Here is a 14,923-nt window from a genome sequence, read left to right on the forward strand (position 1 = left end):
CAGGTTAAATTAACAGGTAATACTTTACAATAAGGTTTAATTCCTTAGCATTAGGTATCATGAACTAACAACGAATAATGATCCTTTACAGCATTTCTGAATCTTAATGTTATTTTGTCAAAAATCTTTTGTTCATTGTTTGCTCAGTTTAGTTCATAATGCATAAAATAATGTCAATGCAACTTTTAATGGAAAAAGATTATCCAAGATTAATAAATGCTATAAAAGTATTGTTCATCATTTTTCCTTCATGTTAACTATTGCATTAACTAATGTAAACAAATACAACCTTATTATAAAGTGTTACCAAGTAATGAATACTGTATATAAAGAAAAGTATATATTTTAAGTCTGTTATTGGTCACCAGTTGTTTTAAGTGGTTTGTTTAGAAAATAGTTTTATGAGTATAGCATGTCACATTGCTGTCGGCTTATCACTACTTGAAATTTCATGTCAACTACCAAAATGCGGCTTAATGCATGGTGCAATATAAAATGACATACAGTTTATAGAGTGGTATGGAGCACATAACTGGTAATCAGAAGGTTGCTGGTTCGATTCCCACAGCCACCACCATTGTGTCCTTGAGGAAGGCACTTAACTCCAGGTTGCTCCAGGGGAATTGTCCCTGTAATAAGTGCACTGTAAGTCACTTTGGATAAAAGCGTCTGCCAAATGTATAAATGTATGTTTGTTGTTACAATCTGAAAAATGTGCTATGCTATTCTTTACTTTAAGGTTTAATATAAGCTAAAATGGCATCCCTGCCTCACTAATGTGATGTGTAGGACAAGGTCCTGTAAATAATACACAGGACTATAATACAGTCACTGTCAGTCATAAAGCTGCAGGTTGGCTTTTTGGGGAGATTTACAGCTTCAGTATGTTATGCGCCTTAACAGAACCATAGAATGGAAAATGAAATTCCTTACAGATTTACATGCATGTAAATAGCATGAGTGTATATTTCCAATCAACATACAGTTACCCATTGCAATCAGTGACAAACACTCACATGTTGTACACTGGCGGCCAAAAGTTTGGAATAATGAACAGATTTTGCTCTTATGGAAAGAAATTGGTACTTTTATTCACCAAAGTGGCATTCAACTGATCACAATGTATAGTCAGGACATTAATAATGTGAAAAATGACTATTACAATTTTTTTTAAAAAAAACAAAAAAAATTCAGAACTTCTTAAACTACTTCAAAGAGTTCTCATCAAAAAAATCCTCCACGTGCAGCAATGACAGCTTTGCAGATCCTCGGTATTCTAGCTGTCAGTTAGCACTTGCCATAGATGTGGTTGTCTTGTCGGGCACTTCTCACGCACCTTACAGTCTAGCTGATCACACAAAAGCTCAATGGGATTAAGATCCATAACACTCTTCCAATTATCTGTTGTCCAATGTCTGTGTTTCTTTGCCCACTCTAACCTTTTCTTTCTGTTTTTGGTTTCAAAAGTGGCTTTTTCTTTGCAATTCTTCCCATAAGGCCTGCACCCCTGAGACTTCTCTTTACTATTGTACATGAAACTGGTGTTGAGCGGGTAGAATTCAATGAAGCTGTCAGCTCAGGACATGTGAGGCGTCTATTTCTCAAACTAGAGACTGTGATGTGCTTATCCTCTTGTTTAGTTGTACATCTGGCCTTCCACATCTCTTTCTGTCCTTGTTAGAGCCAGTTGTCCTTTGTCTTTGAAGACTGTAGTGTACACCTTTGTATGAAATCTTCAGTTTTTTTTGGCAATTTCAAGCATTGTATAGCCTTCATTCCTCAAAGCAATGATTAACTGACGAGTTTCTAGAGAAAGCTGTTTCTTTTTTGGCCTAATATTGACCTTAAGACGTGCCAGTCTATTGCATACTGTGGCAACTCAAAAACAAACACAAAGACAATGTTAAGCTTCATTTAACAAACCAAATAGCTTTCAACTGTGTTTGATATAATGGCAAGTGATTTTCTAGTACCATATTAGTAATTTAGCATGATTACTCAAGGATAAGGTGTTGGAGTGATGGCTGCTGGAAATGGGTCTAGATTTGATAATAAATGTCTTTTTTTAAATAGTGATGGTGCTGTTTTTTTACATCAGTAATGTCCTGACTATACTTTGTGATCAGTTAAATGCCACTTTGGTGAATTAAAGAACCAATTTCCTTCCAAAACAGCAAAATCTGTACATTATTCCAAACTTTTGGCCGCTGGTGTATGTGTGTGGTGTTCTTGACATAAAAAAGCAAAATACATTCTGTAATCACTGACAAATAGCCTAATTAACATTTAAATGCAAGCATACTCACAAACATACATTTCCCAGGGATCCTGTGGTCAGAAAGGCTAGGTAAAAATAGACTGGAATTCTGGGACGATGGAAGCATACCTCGGCCTTCCCACCTGCTCCCGTCTGCTCCTGCCTGGAATTTAAGTGTGTGTGTGTGTGTGTGTGTGTGTGTGTGTGTGTGTGTGTGTGTGTGTTGCAGTGTGTAAGAGAATGCCATTTACCAGGGCCAAAACTCATGACTCTTCTATTTCAAAATGTCAGCAGCAACTGCGACAGAGCGGAAACTAGTTTTGTCTTGCTTTATTTCTGTCATATACACATTGGGAGACCTCTAATAACTTAAATAGCAGTTCATTCTGCAGTCTTCAAAGGGTTACTAGTGGGAAAGCATGAGGAGAAAGTAGTTTCTGTGTGTGTGTTGGATACGTGGAGAGGGAAATGCTTTATCCATGAGTCAAACTTTGGCTAGAGAGAGAGAGAGAGAGAGAAAGAGAAGGGTGGAGAGCAGCATTACACCAAATGTGTTTTATCAAGAACCATGCTTGTAATAAAATTTAAGTCTCCATCATATTTCCACTCTACATTTCATCTCACAGGCTCTTAGTATTTATATAACAGAAACTTTTGGACTTGATGAGTGAGAAGCTGTACGTGTGATTTGAAACCATTATCTGTATAATTATCTGTATAAAACATATAATTCCTCTAAAATCTGTGGAAGACCTCAGTCTTCCATAACATTTATCCTATAAACATTAGCAACTAACAGACTCCATCAAGTAAATTCATTTTTTACCGCCATTTTTATAGACTGTAGAGTATAAAAGCCTTTCGTTAGACTACAGGATTCAAACATTTCAGCGAATCAGTGTTTAAACTAGTGAATTTACAGGATATGGGTTAATTTTATGAACCATCGTCCTCATTTCGCAACAATTACTTACTTCCAATTAGCAGTCTGTAGATGGCAGCATTGTCAATCTCTTTTCACAGGCGGTAACGAGTAAGGTTAAACAAAAATCTCACAATACGTTACACTGTGGCTACAACTGAAAGTAAATATTTTGCCAATAATAATATGTCAGATACTTTAAAATGACTGAATAAATCTATGAAGTAATTATAGAAAATTGCAACAAAAGTTTGGATGTCTCAATAAGGATAAGAATGATTCACAGTAAGATTACTTTCAACATAATGTGCTGCTGGGTGATTTGGCGTGAGTATATATACAGTAGCGGATCCTGGCATAGGCGGTATAAGCAGCCGCCTAGTGGGGCAACGCTCTCTGGGGCGGCACGACAGATTACCTGATCGGTGTACTCAACAGCATTAAATTTATAGCCAAAAGGCATCAGTGGTCTGGTCATGAGAGAAACTCAAAGGTGCAAGTCCTGGCATTAACCACCACTTGATATCAGGATAATTTCCCCATTTTCGATATGTTCTCTTACATTTTTAACACTTTGTCATTGTTAAGATTGTCTCATTTCTATCACAAATATTAAAGAGCAACACCTGCAGATCTCACACATTCTGAACTCACTGGTGGGTGTGGCAACTCGTAGCTCCTCTGAACAGGATTAAACACATTTTCTGTCTAACAGTGTTTTGGCTATTTGATTGAATGAGTGAGTGTGGAGACGTTTTCTTTATTTTAGTTGCATGGGCAATGGAAATTCTTAATTTTATAATTTAAAAAAACCCGCCAAAATCGTTCCAAAGCAGCCCAAATTTTGACCACCCGCTCAAGCACATTTTCTCCTGCACAAATCTATTGAAAGTAGCCCAATCTGGCAACACTGATTCGCGATGTGAGAAAGGTGCCCCAGCAGGAAGCTGCAAGAGCTTGATGTGAGAAAGGTGCCCCGACTTTTTCCTGATTGGCTATATATATATATATATATATATATATATATATATATATATATATAGTTATGTCATTTCTTTGTTCATTGTCTAGTTTTTTTTTATTTAAAGGGATAGTTTACCCAAAAATGCTCTCATCGTTTACTCACCTTTATGCCGTTCCAGAAATATGGCTTTCTTTCATTTGCAGAATACAAATGAATATTTTTAGAAGAATATTTCAGCTCTGTAGGTCCATAAAATGCAAGTGAATGTTGGCCAGAACTTTGAAGCTCCAAAAAGCACATAAAGGTAACATAAAAGTAATCCATAAGACTCCAGTGGTTAAATCTATGTCTTCAGAAGTGACATGATATATGTGGGTGAGAAACAGATCAATATTTAAGTCCCTTTTTACTCTAAATCTCCACTTACAATTTCAGACGTGAAAGTGAAACTAAACAGACATCAAATGTGACTTTCAGATGTGAAAGTGGAAATTTAGAGTATAAAAAGGGCTTTAATATTGATCTGTTTCTCATGTTGTTGTTGTTGTTGATATTAACGGGGGCGCCACGTCGGATCTCGCCTAGGGCACCAAGTAAGCCAGAACCGCCACTGTATATATATATATATAATTTAATTGCGCAACATTTATAAAGAGACAGAAAGAGAGGCTGTTTTATCATTGACCAAATATCCTGCTGTCTAAGGTAATAGCTAATATCTGGATGATGCAACAAGGTCTTTCATCATTCTGCTGTTCCCCAATACAAATATGCTTTTCATTAATCTCCTCAAATGTACGAGTGATTGATTTATGGTGTTCATATCACGGTATCTGGGGGCGTGTGGACATATATCCTCAGTCAGTGCTCTTTAATATCTGGACATGCATGGTTGAAGCAGATATGTTTTACAGAAAATGGCTTAATAATAGCTAAATTAAATATATAAATCTTTTTTTACATATAGGGTGCCACAATATGAATATAATTTTATCAACTGTTTTTTTTTTTTCTTTTTTTTTTTTCAAACAGCAAGGGGTCAATCTCTCCATAGTTCTAATGGTGGGTAATCATAAAAAAAAAAAAAAAAAACGTTTAAATGCATTTAAAGGAATAGTTCACCCCAAAATAATTTACTTACTCTTATTTATCCCAAATGTAAATTACTTTCTTTCTTCTGCAGAACACAAAGATTTTTAGAAGAAGATTTTTTTTCTCAGCTCAGTAGGTCCATACAATGCAAGTGAATGGTAACCAAAACTTTGATGCTCCAAAAAGCACAAAGTCCACATAAAAGTTATCCATAAATCTTCAGTGGCTTAATCCATGTCTTCTGAAGCTATCCAATCGGTTTTGGGTGAGAACAGACCAAAATGTAACTCCTTTTTTTCACTATGACCCTGTTTACACTTGGTATTAAGATGTGTTTCAGGTGATCCAATCACATGTGGTCATCCCTAAATACAGGTCTAAACGGGGTGTAAACTTTTTTGTGATCAGATCACAAAAGCAACGTACGAATGTGGTCCAAAAGCATGTGACCACATCGCATTTGAGGTGTAAACGCTACCCATCCTGAATGTGTCCTGGACAGCAGCAAAGCGCCACACCTCACCTGTCAATCAACTGCTGCGCTAAAACGAGAGTTTAAACTTTGCTCTGAAATTTAAAAAAGGGATACATTCACAAGCACGAGAACTCAACGGATCTTTAGTGTGTCTGATATCAGCATGCAGGGAGACGGATGAGAAGCACAAACATCTGAAGCTCAGGTTAATACAGGAAATCCACTACAATAACGGATAATTCTGCTCGAAATGTTGCATTCCTGCTTAGATAAAATTTCTGCAGATTTCAAAGGGATTAGGAAGGTTAGGACTTTATAGAAATTGTTTTAGAGAGCTCTGAACACTTTCAATATAATGAGTGTTGGTGACATTGGGTAAATATTTCACTGTGTGAGAATTCATCTGCTGTAACTATATTATTCTCTGTGTGTTTACATAAGTAGCTGGGGAAAGTGAGTTCACACTCCTTTAAAGAGAGGTACTTCATGAAGAAACACCACTGTGCTGTCTGTAGACAAACCCTCAACAGCAATGGCATGTACTGCAGAGGTGACACACATTCACACACACACATACACATACATAAGTTTACCTAGCTATCAAAATGAGGCGTTAAGGACATACCATAGACTTTTATTGCTTTAAATTATGCTTATTATTATGACAACACAGGCCCAGACTGAATGTGCAGACAATTTTCTCTTTTCTGCACTGATTTTGAGGGAATATCTTCAGAGGTCTGCATGTGCTGATTCCATGTTGGTCTGCTGCAGACTAACCCTAAACATACCCATAACAGAAAACATTTTTCATAAATAATAATAATAATGTTTTTTCTTTATTTCTGATTCAATTTATTCCCAAAATATACATGTAGCTAATATAGCTATCGGTTTTACTGATTAATCGGTGCCAATAATAACTATCAGTTATCTGCAAAAATCTATGGCGATAGTTGCAGATATTTTTTTTAATTATTATTATTCCTCCGTGTTCCTCCTCCAGAGGATTCTACAGTTAGAATGGCTTGTTGAGGTGAAATAAAAACAATCACTGTAATGATGTGGTGATTTGCTTAAATCTGCATAAATCTGCATAAATCTTTCATCATTGACAATATTCATCCATTTTGTATCCTTACTTCAATGCATTGTTATTTTGATTAGATCAATCAGGTGATCCAAATTGAAGCATGCAACTGATTGCATGCAAAGACAAATGTGACCATATTGAAATGCACCAAATCAGCACATACATTGTGTCTCAAACTTCAGATATTGTGGATAATCATACAAAACCTCATCTTATATATATATATATATATATATATATATATATATATATATATATATATATATATATATATATATATATATACACTACCAGTCAAAACTTTTGAAACACTTGATTGAAATGTTTCTCATGATCTTAAAAATCTTTTGATCTGAAGGCGTATGCTTAAATGTTTGAAATTAGTTTTGTAGACAAAAATATAATTGTGCCACCATATTCATTTATTTAATTATAAAACTAAAATATAATAAAAATAGTTTTTGAAATTGATGACTTGGACCAAATAATAAAGAAAAGCAGCCAATAAGTGCCCAACATAGATGGGAACTGCCTCAATACTGTTTAAAAAGCATCCCAGGGTGATACCTCAAGAAGTTGGTTGAGAAAATGTCAAGAGTTCATGCCTGCAAATTCTAGGCAAAGGGTGACTACTTTGAAGATGCTAAAATATAACACAGTTTTGATTTATTTTGGAAAAGAAAAATTATATATATATATATATATATATATATATATATATATATATATATATATATATATATATATATATCTTTTATATATATATCTTTTCCACCAACTTAGTTATCGGTATTGGAAAAAATCGGTCCATCTCTATTCATTCATATACTATGCATTTTCTCTTTGGTTGCAGAGTGTAAAACAGTAGTACATAAGAAATGTGAGGCAAAGGTAAGATATTGCATGATACTGTTTCTCTCTCTCTCTCTCTCTCTCTCTCTCTCTCTCTCTCTCTCTCTCTCTCTCTCTCTCTCTGTGAAACTCTGTTACTACTCTTTGCCTGTAAAATGAAGTACTGTGTCCACTTTACTTTTCGGCTGCACTTTGGTTAGCTCTGGATTTGGCTGTAACCAAAAAGGACATGTGGTGGAAAAATATATTCATTGTCTGTGACTGCGTGCGTGTGTCTTTCCATGTTCCATGTTTAAGATCTCAGATGCCTTTGGTGTTGTCATGTGTGTTACTCTCAGACACAGCATCAAATATAGTTCAAATAGGTCTAATTCAGATGAGGTATGAACTCTGGTTATCTCTGGTATTAATAGAAATTGCAATCAGTCACTGGATGCCATCAGTGTCCATCAAACAGATATATAACAGCGTATCCACATGCTACACGCCACAGCTGTTCCTCTCTCTCTCTCTCTCCTTCTTTCTCTGTCTGCCTTCCCCCATCTTCCACTCTTTCTCTGTTTTTTCCCTTTCATTCTGTGATCCCTGGGGGGGAACAGTAGTTCAGTGCTCTCTAGTTCTTTCACCGTCCTTCACAGGGCGGAAAAGAAAGAGAGAGAGGAAGAGTTGGGTGAGAGTGAGAGGGTCAGAGAGACTGAATGTGAAGAAGTGAAAGAGAGGAGAACACTTGTGTGTGCTACACAGATCTTAGAAAACTGGACTCTCAGAAAGGTATTTTTTTTTTTTTTAAGTATCAAAGGTAGGTTTCATTTTGAAGACTTTGGTATACTTTTAGTGTACCTTTGATTTTGGATTAGGATCCATTTTAGTTTAATCTAAGTAATGTCTGTCTGTCTGTCTGTATATCTATCTATCTATCTGTCTGTCTGTCTGCCTGTCTGTAGCTGTTATTAATGCAGAGAGAGGGCAGTAGAACTGTATGATGACAAAGATTTTTTGTTTTTTGACACAAAGAGAAATAGAAACACAAAGATTTATGAAGATAAAAATTGAGAGGGCGTAGAAGTAGGTTTTGTGTATGGACAAAATTAATATACATACTGACAGATGTGAGATATAACCAGATCTTTATGGATTATTAAAGATCATCATCTTTAATTCATTGAGAGTATATGAGAGTGACGTGGGGTGTGTGAGCTTGATTGTGTCCATGTCTCTGGCAAGTAGTTGCTACCTGCTGAAACAGGATGTGGTTAATAAACCTTGTGTGTTTATCACACATAGAAGCCTGGTTTTGTCTACACATAACACTGCAAACACACATTGAATCTATATTTATTACAAATGTCATCTTAAGATTCTTAGCAACCTACAGTAGTTTGGAGTAGGCTAAACTGTTGTTTAGTATGGTGAAAACTTGTGACTTGTGAAAATACACAAACACAGAGGAGGACACAGGCCAGCTGATTATCTGAAATAGAGTAGTGGAAATAGATCATAAAGCCAGCAGGCTTTAAACCCGTCCTGTATTGAGCGATCAGCTGCTTTTGTTTCTCTTTATACATCACTCTATATGTCTGTCCATATCAACCTTGTTTAGTCCTTCAGAATGTCTCACGTCACACCTACACCTACAGTTCTCATTATTCTTATAATATGTATAATATACTATAAGTTTGGATGGAAAAAACATACGTGTTTTCACAGATATAAATACACACTAGTTTGAATATGTTATACATATTTTAATGTCTATTTTTGTGCCTTAATGTTTGCAGTGTCCCCCTTTACTTCTCCTTTTCCTATTAGACCATTTTGCAATTTATTATAACAGATTCTAGTACCTAACATATGCAGACAAAAAAAAATAAAAAAATGATTGTGACTGAAATACAATTTTTCCACGAGTCTGCATGCCTGCATTAAAACTAAAGTACAATGGTATTACAATGGTTTTTTTAACATGGTAATATGGTTATGCCATGGCTTTTGGACTTGTGCTATGGCAAATGCCAAGGTTTTTTTTTGGATGTGTACCATGTTAACACTATGTTTACCAAGTATCGTATCCAACCTATTTCTTTACTAAGGGCAGTAAAACTGTATATGTTAAATGTGAGATCAAAGGTTTTGTTTTTGATCCTAGTTGATATTTATCATTGTTTTTTCACAGGTTTTTTTGTAATGACACTATTTTTGGAAACATCCACACTATACAACATTTTTCATATCTGCCTAAAACTTTTGCACAGAACTGTACACAGAATCTTAAAGGGATAGTTCGCCCAAAATTATGCCATCATGCCATCCCAGATGTGTATGACATTCTTTCTTCTGCAGAACACAAATGAAGATTTTTAGAAAAATATCTCAGATCCGTAATGGTGCAAGTGAATGGTGGCCAGAAATCTGACGGTCCAAAAAGCACATAAAGACAGTATAAACGTAATCCATATGACTCCAGTGGTTAAATCCATATCTTCAGAAGTGATATGATAGGTGTGGATCAATATATAAGTCCTTTTTTATTAATAAATCAATAAATCTCCACTTTCACTTTCACATTCTTCTTTGTTTGTTTTTGGCAATTCACATTCTTCATGCATATTGCCACCTACTGGGCAGGAAGGAGGAATTTTTGGGTGAACTATCCCTTTAACAGCACATATACATGTCTTTAACAGTGTAACAGGGTTATGCATACCAGAATCACACTCTTTAAAAATGTTTTTTTTTTAGGATATATAATAAGCTATAGTATATCTTTGTGTCTGCACCTAATTTAGGCAAGTCACTGTGCGTTAAGCATTTAGGTGAGTGTGTTAGTTAAATGTGAGTCTGAGCTAATTGATGAGAAGGAAGCAAAGTAAACACGTGTGTGAATACATGCACAGACACATGCACACATAGGGAGTTAAACAGTACCAGATGTCCCCTTACGTGGTAATAGCCTAATGGGGACAGAAAGGATGTCTTTAAAAGGAGAGCCACCAAGTGGCCCCAAGGTATGCTTAGTGTGTGTATGTATATGTTTATGTTTTATAAGAGGCTGGTCTCTTTTATGGTCTCCGGTGTCTAAACCCTCCAAACCATTGAATGCATTAAAGATGTTTGATTCTGTTTGCATGATGTGCATATGCTATACCTTCTCACACAATCCTCTATCATTTCTTCCAGGTCTCTGTCCCCTGTGAAGCTATCTCAAATAAAGTGAGTTTTGCCAGTTTATAGATATTTATTTTCATACTAACTTGAGAATGAGGAATAATTGAACTTTCCAAAAATGAAAATTCTGTCATAATTTATTCACCCACGTGCTGTTCCAAACCTATATTACTTTTTTCCCCCCAGTGGAACACCAAAGGAAATGTTAGGCAGAATATTAGGCTCAGTCACCATTCATTTTCCTTGTATTTGAAAAAGTGCAATGAAAGTAAATGATGACTGAGGCTAACATTCTGCCTAACATATTTTATTGTGGCCCACAAAAGAAAGAAAGTCAAACAGGTTTTGAAAGAACATGAAGGTGAATGCCTTTTACTGAATTAAGTATTGTGAAATATCATTTGTACCACATCTGATCTTTTTCAGCCCCAGTTCCAAAACCAGATGAACATTCCTCCCAGGTAAGAGCTAATCATGAGGTTGACCCTGAATCACAGAGAAAAGAGTGAAATATTGTAATGATTTAAGTTTGCATGTGTTGATATATGACATACTGAGTCACTTTTCTCTATATGTTGTATGTATCACAGTAGAGACAGTGTGGACAGCGTAATGGAGAGGTTGATGGACAGGCAGCATGATTTTGACCTGACCTACATCACTGAGCGTATTATCTCTGTCCTCTTTCTGTCTGACTTGGAAGAACAACATTACAGTGCCAATATGAAGGAAGTAGCAGCCATGCTGAAATGTAAACATCAAAATAAGGTCTTGGTAAGTTATAGTGTTGTTTAAAATCTCAGTGGTTGATTCTGGTAGATCATGTCATGTAAGAGTCCTATTTCAACGTCTAACAAACAAACAAACATGCAAATAAAAAATTATATTTACATTAAAAAAATGAAGCCTATTTTAGAACATTATTTTGATTACAATTAAGCACATAGAATTTTCATTTTTCCCAATGATGATTCTCATAAGATTATTCTCATTTATAACTGTCAAACCACAAATTTGTTTGCAAAATGAATTGCTGTGGACCGTAGGCCAATAATAAGCTTATGTTCAATAATATGAAAATAAATAATATATTGACTAAAGCTGCTTTTTTTGTTTTTTTTATCAATGCTTTACTCATCTGCCACAATAATGTAATGCTTTTTAACTTTCTTAATTATTATATTTATATACTATATATTATATTTATTATTATTTAAATATAACCATTTGAAATTATATGTTGAATTAATGTTTTTTGAGGGCCTTTCTCAGCAAATATTTATTCAGTATATGCGATTAATTGTGATTAATTCAATTCAATATCATGTAATTAATTTGATTAGAAATATTAATCAGTTGACAGCCCTAACATACATACATATATATATATATATATATATATATATATATATATATATATATATATATATATATATATATATAGGTTTTTTGTTATGGTAATAACAATGAATTATTTTATTTACATAAAACAATTTTATGCAACATATTTTTAATATATACGTTTATATATCAAGGAATTATTTTGTATTACTCTAATCTGTTCTACATGTTCAAATGTAAACCTTATTAAAGAGGTATATATATATATATATATATATATATATATATATTAAATCAACGTCTTCCTATTGTTAAGACGTAGTAGTAACATTTCTTTTAAATATACATATTTATATTTCTGTTTTTCTTTAGTTTAATATATCTGATGTATTGAGTTATTGTCTGAGGACATGTGGTTTTAGGGGTAGAAAGTGATAATGTATTGTCATAATTTTTATAAAAATAAACATAAAATCAAATCAAATGATACATTTTTGTTAAGAACATTCCAGTAACCAGCTCTGATTAATTTAAAAGTGGAAATGTTACTATTTTTAAAACTAATGGCAGGTAAAGTTGTGGGAAATGTTTTGTCCCATGTTTCAATAATCAGTGCCAGACATCTAATAGACATGCTTTGTGAGATCTACCCTTGTACATTGTTGAGTTATCTCTATTTCACTTTTTGACAGCTTATAAATCTGTCAGAGAAACGGCATGATATCTGCAGGCTTAATCCAAAGGTATCTTCACCCTTTATTATTAAAATAATCTTTGTTTGTAAGTCCACACTCCAGAAATCACTCTATTGCTAACTGTTTTGATGTAAATGTCTTTCTATATTTCTGGATGCCTCTTTCCCCTGACTCAGGTTGAGGAGTTTGGATGGCCCGATCTGCATGCCCCTCCCCTCGATAAAATATGTGCTGTGTGCAAGTCCATGGAGAGCTGGCTGACCTCTGACCCCCAAAATGTAGTTGTATTGCACTGCAAGGTTAGGAGTCAGAAATTATTTGATATTTAGTGTAAAGGTACTAAATGTCATCACAGTATCAATGGAGTTGAATGTGTGAAAAATAGTCAACCTCAGAATCCTGAATTATTATTTGTTGTTTAAATAAATCATTTTTTTTTCTTTTTCCTTCTTTTTACCTGTCTCTTCCTCAGGGAAACAAAGGGAAAACAGGAGTGATTGTAGCAGCTTACATGCACTATAGCAAAATATCAGCAGGGTACATACACAAACACATTTACCAGTTATGGATATTCAAATTGGGTACATCACCGCAAATAGTTCAGAAATTATCATTAAAAAAATCAAATTAAAAAAATACATTTACAACAGACATTGATCCTCTCAGGAAATAATATTATAATAAAGTGTCTTACAAGAGCTCTTTTGTGTAATTTTATTCCAATACTTCATGCTTGTTGTTTAATGGATGTGCTTATTTGTGTGTGTGTGTGTGTGTGTGTGTGTGTGTGTGTGTGCAGAGCAGATCAGGCTCTCTCCACAGTTGCTATGAGGAAATTCTGTGAGGATAAAATCACTCCCTCTCTTCAGCCCTCTCAGAACAGGTATGACCAACTTTTAATTGTTCCAGAATTACTTGTTCTAATTTTGTCACGATGTACGGGACATTTCAATCAAAACAAGTCACTTCAACTTGAAAACAGATTTAATTAATACTGCCATAAAATTACATATAATCAAAGTGGTTTAAAGAGCACATTGATGTTGCATTGTTTCAGTTTCTCTAAAAGTTGATCTTTAAAAAATGTTTTACACTTATTATTATAAAAAATATTGTATAGCACTTCTGAGAAATGTGTTTAAAACCATGTACTCACTTTAGATGAAGACTAAAATCTGTAGCCTAATATGAGCTCATTTATTCAATATTAATCCATCTCATGAGGGCCAACATATTGTATTAAGATCACATGAACAGCCGATTTCTGCTCTCTTTATCCTGGTAACCAGCTGTTAGTGTTATTTGACACTTTTGCTTTTAGAAACAATTAATCATGGCTGACTACAAACTGTGCATTTCTTTAATGGTATCAGTATGTGAAAAAAAAATCACAATTGCTCTGTTTCTTTGAGCATCCCGACCAGCCCAGCACACCAACATCGGCTCAATCGGTGGCGTGAGTCTGAGGTGGGACTTCCTTTTTGAGGAAAACCTGTTTGGAAACAATCATTGTTATTTTTTATTTTTATTTTCCAATCACCATTGAGTTTATTACACTTAATTCGACCACTCTGAATTTACTTGTGATTAAGCAAAACATTTTAGAAAACTCATAAAATCAAGTCGAAATGCAAGAAATTATTGTGACGAGTCAACTGGAATGAAAACAAACATGTTTTTATTTATAGTAAGATCTCTTTATCTCTGTCATCACAGGTATATATATTATTTTGCCAGTCTTCTCTCTGGCGCCATAAAGATGAACAGCTCATCTCTGTTTCTGCATCAGATTCATATTCCAGCTTTGCTCAACTATCAGTCAGGTGGAGGTAAACCATCAGATACACACATACACGTATATGCAGAACACATCTATGAACATAGTATGCATCCTTTGATCACAGCATCTGTTTCCTCATATATCCCATTGCATTTTACAGGTTACTCTCCCTTCCTGAAGATTTATCAGTCTTTGCAGCTGGTATATTCTTCTGCCAAATAGTAAGTGGGTCCACTGAATCAGTCTCTCCGCCCCCTAACTTTTCCTAATCAATTCCTCTTCTCTCT

At 34.7% G+C, this 14,923-nt stretch overlaps 1 protein-coding gene across 6 annotated transcripts in view; it reads left to right on the plus strand.

The window, feature by feature from the left end:
- Positions 1 to 14,923, plus strand: part of tns2b (tensin 2b) — a 28,706-nt gene that overhangs the window by 596 nt on the left and 13,187 nt on the right. For 2 of the 6 annotated variants that reach the window (XM_051707615.1, XM_051707616.1), the window contains exons 2-12: positions 6,155 to 6,260; positions 7,657 to 7,694; positions 10,833 to 10,865; positions 11,247 to 11,281; positions 11,411 to 11,594; positions 12,854 to 12,904; positions 13,033 to 13,155; positions 13,329 to 13,393; positions 13,656 to 13,739; positions 14,573 to 14,685; positions 14,761 to 14,857. In XM_051707615.1, coding sequence (XP_051563575.1) covers positions 6,155 to 6,260; positions 7,657 to 7,694; positions 10,833 to 10,865; positions 11,247 to 11,281; positions 11,411 to 11,594; positions 12,854 to 12,904; positions 13,033 to 13,155; positions 13,329 to 13,393; positions 13,656 to 13,739; positions 14,573 to 14,685; positions 14,761 to 14,857 — 929 coding nt within the window. Of the gene's footprint in view, positions 1 to 6,154; positions 6,261 to 7,656; positions 7,695 to 8,346; positions 8,427 to 10,832; positions 10,866 to 11,246; positions 11,282 to 11,410; positions 11,595 to 12,853; positions 12,905 to 13,032; positions 13,156 to 13,328; positions 13,394 to 13,655; positions 13,740 to 14,572; positions 14,686 to 14,760; positions 14,858 to 14,923 lie in introns of those variants that run through there. The other 4 variants (XM_051707617.1, XM_051707619.1, XM_051707618.1 and 1 more) reach the window with 4 other exon arrangements.

This window comes from Myxocyprinus asiaticus, chromosome 9 (assembly GCF_019703515.2).
Source record: "Myxocyprinus asiaticus isolate MX2 ecotype Aquarium Trade chromosome 9, UBuf_Myxa_2, whole genome shotgun sequence".
Taxonomy (NCBI): Eukaryota; Metazoa; Chordata; class Actinopteri; order Cypriniformes; family Catostomidae; genus Myxocyprinus; species Myxocyprinus asiaticus.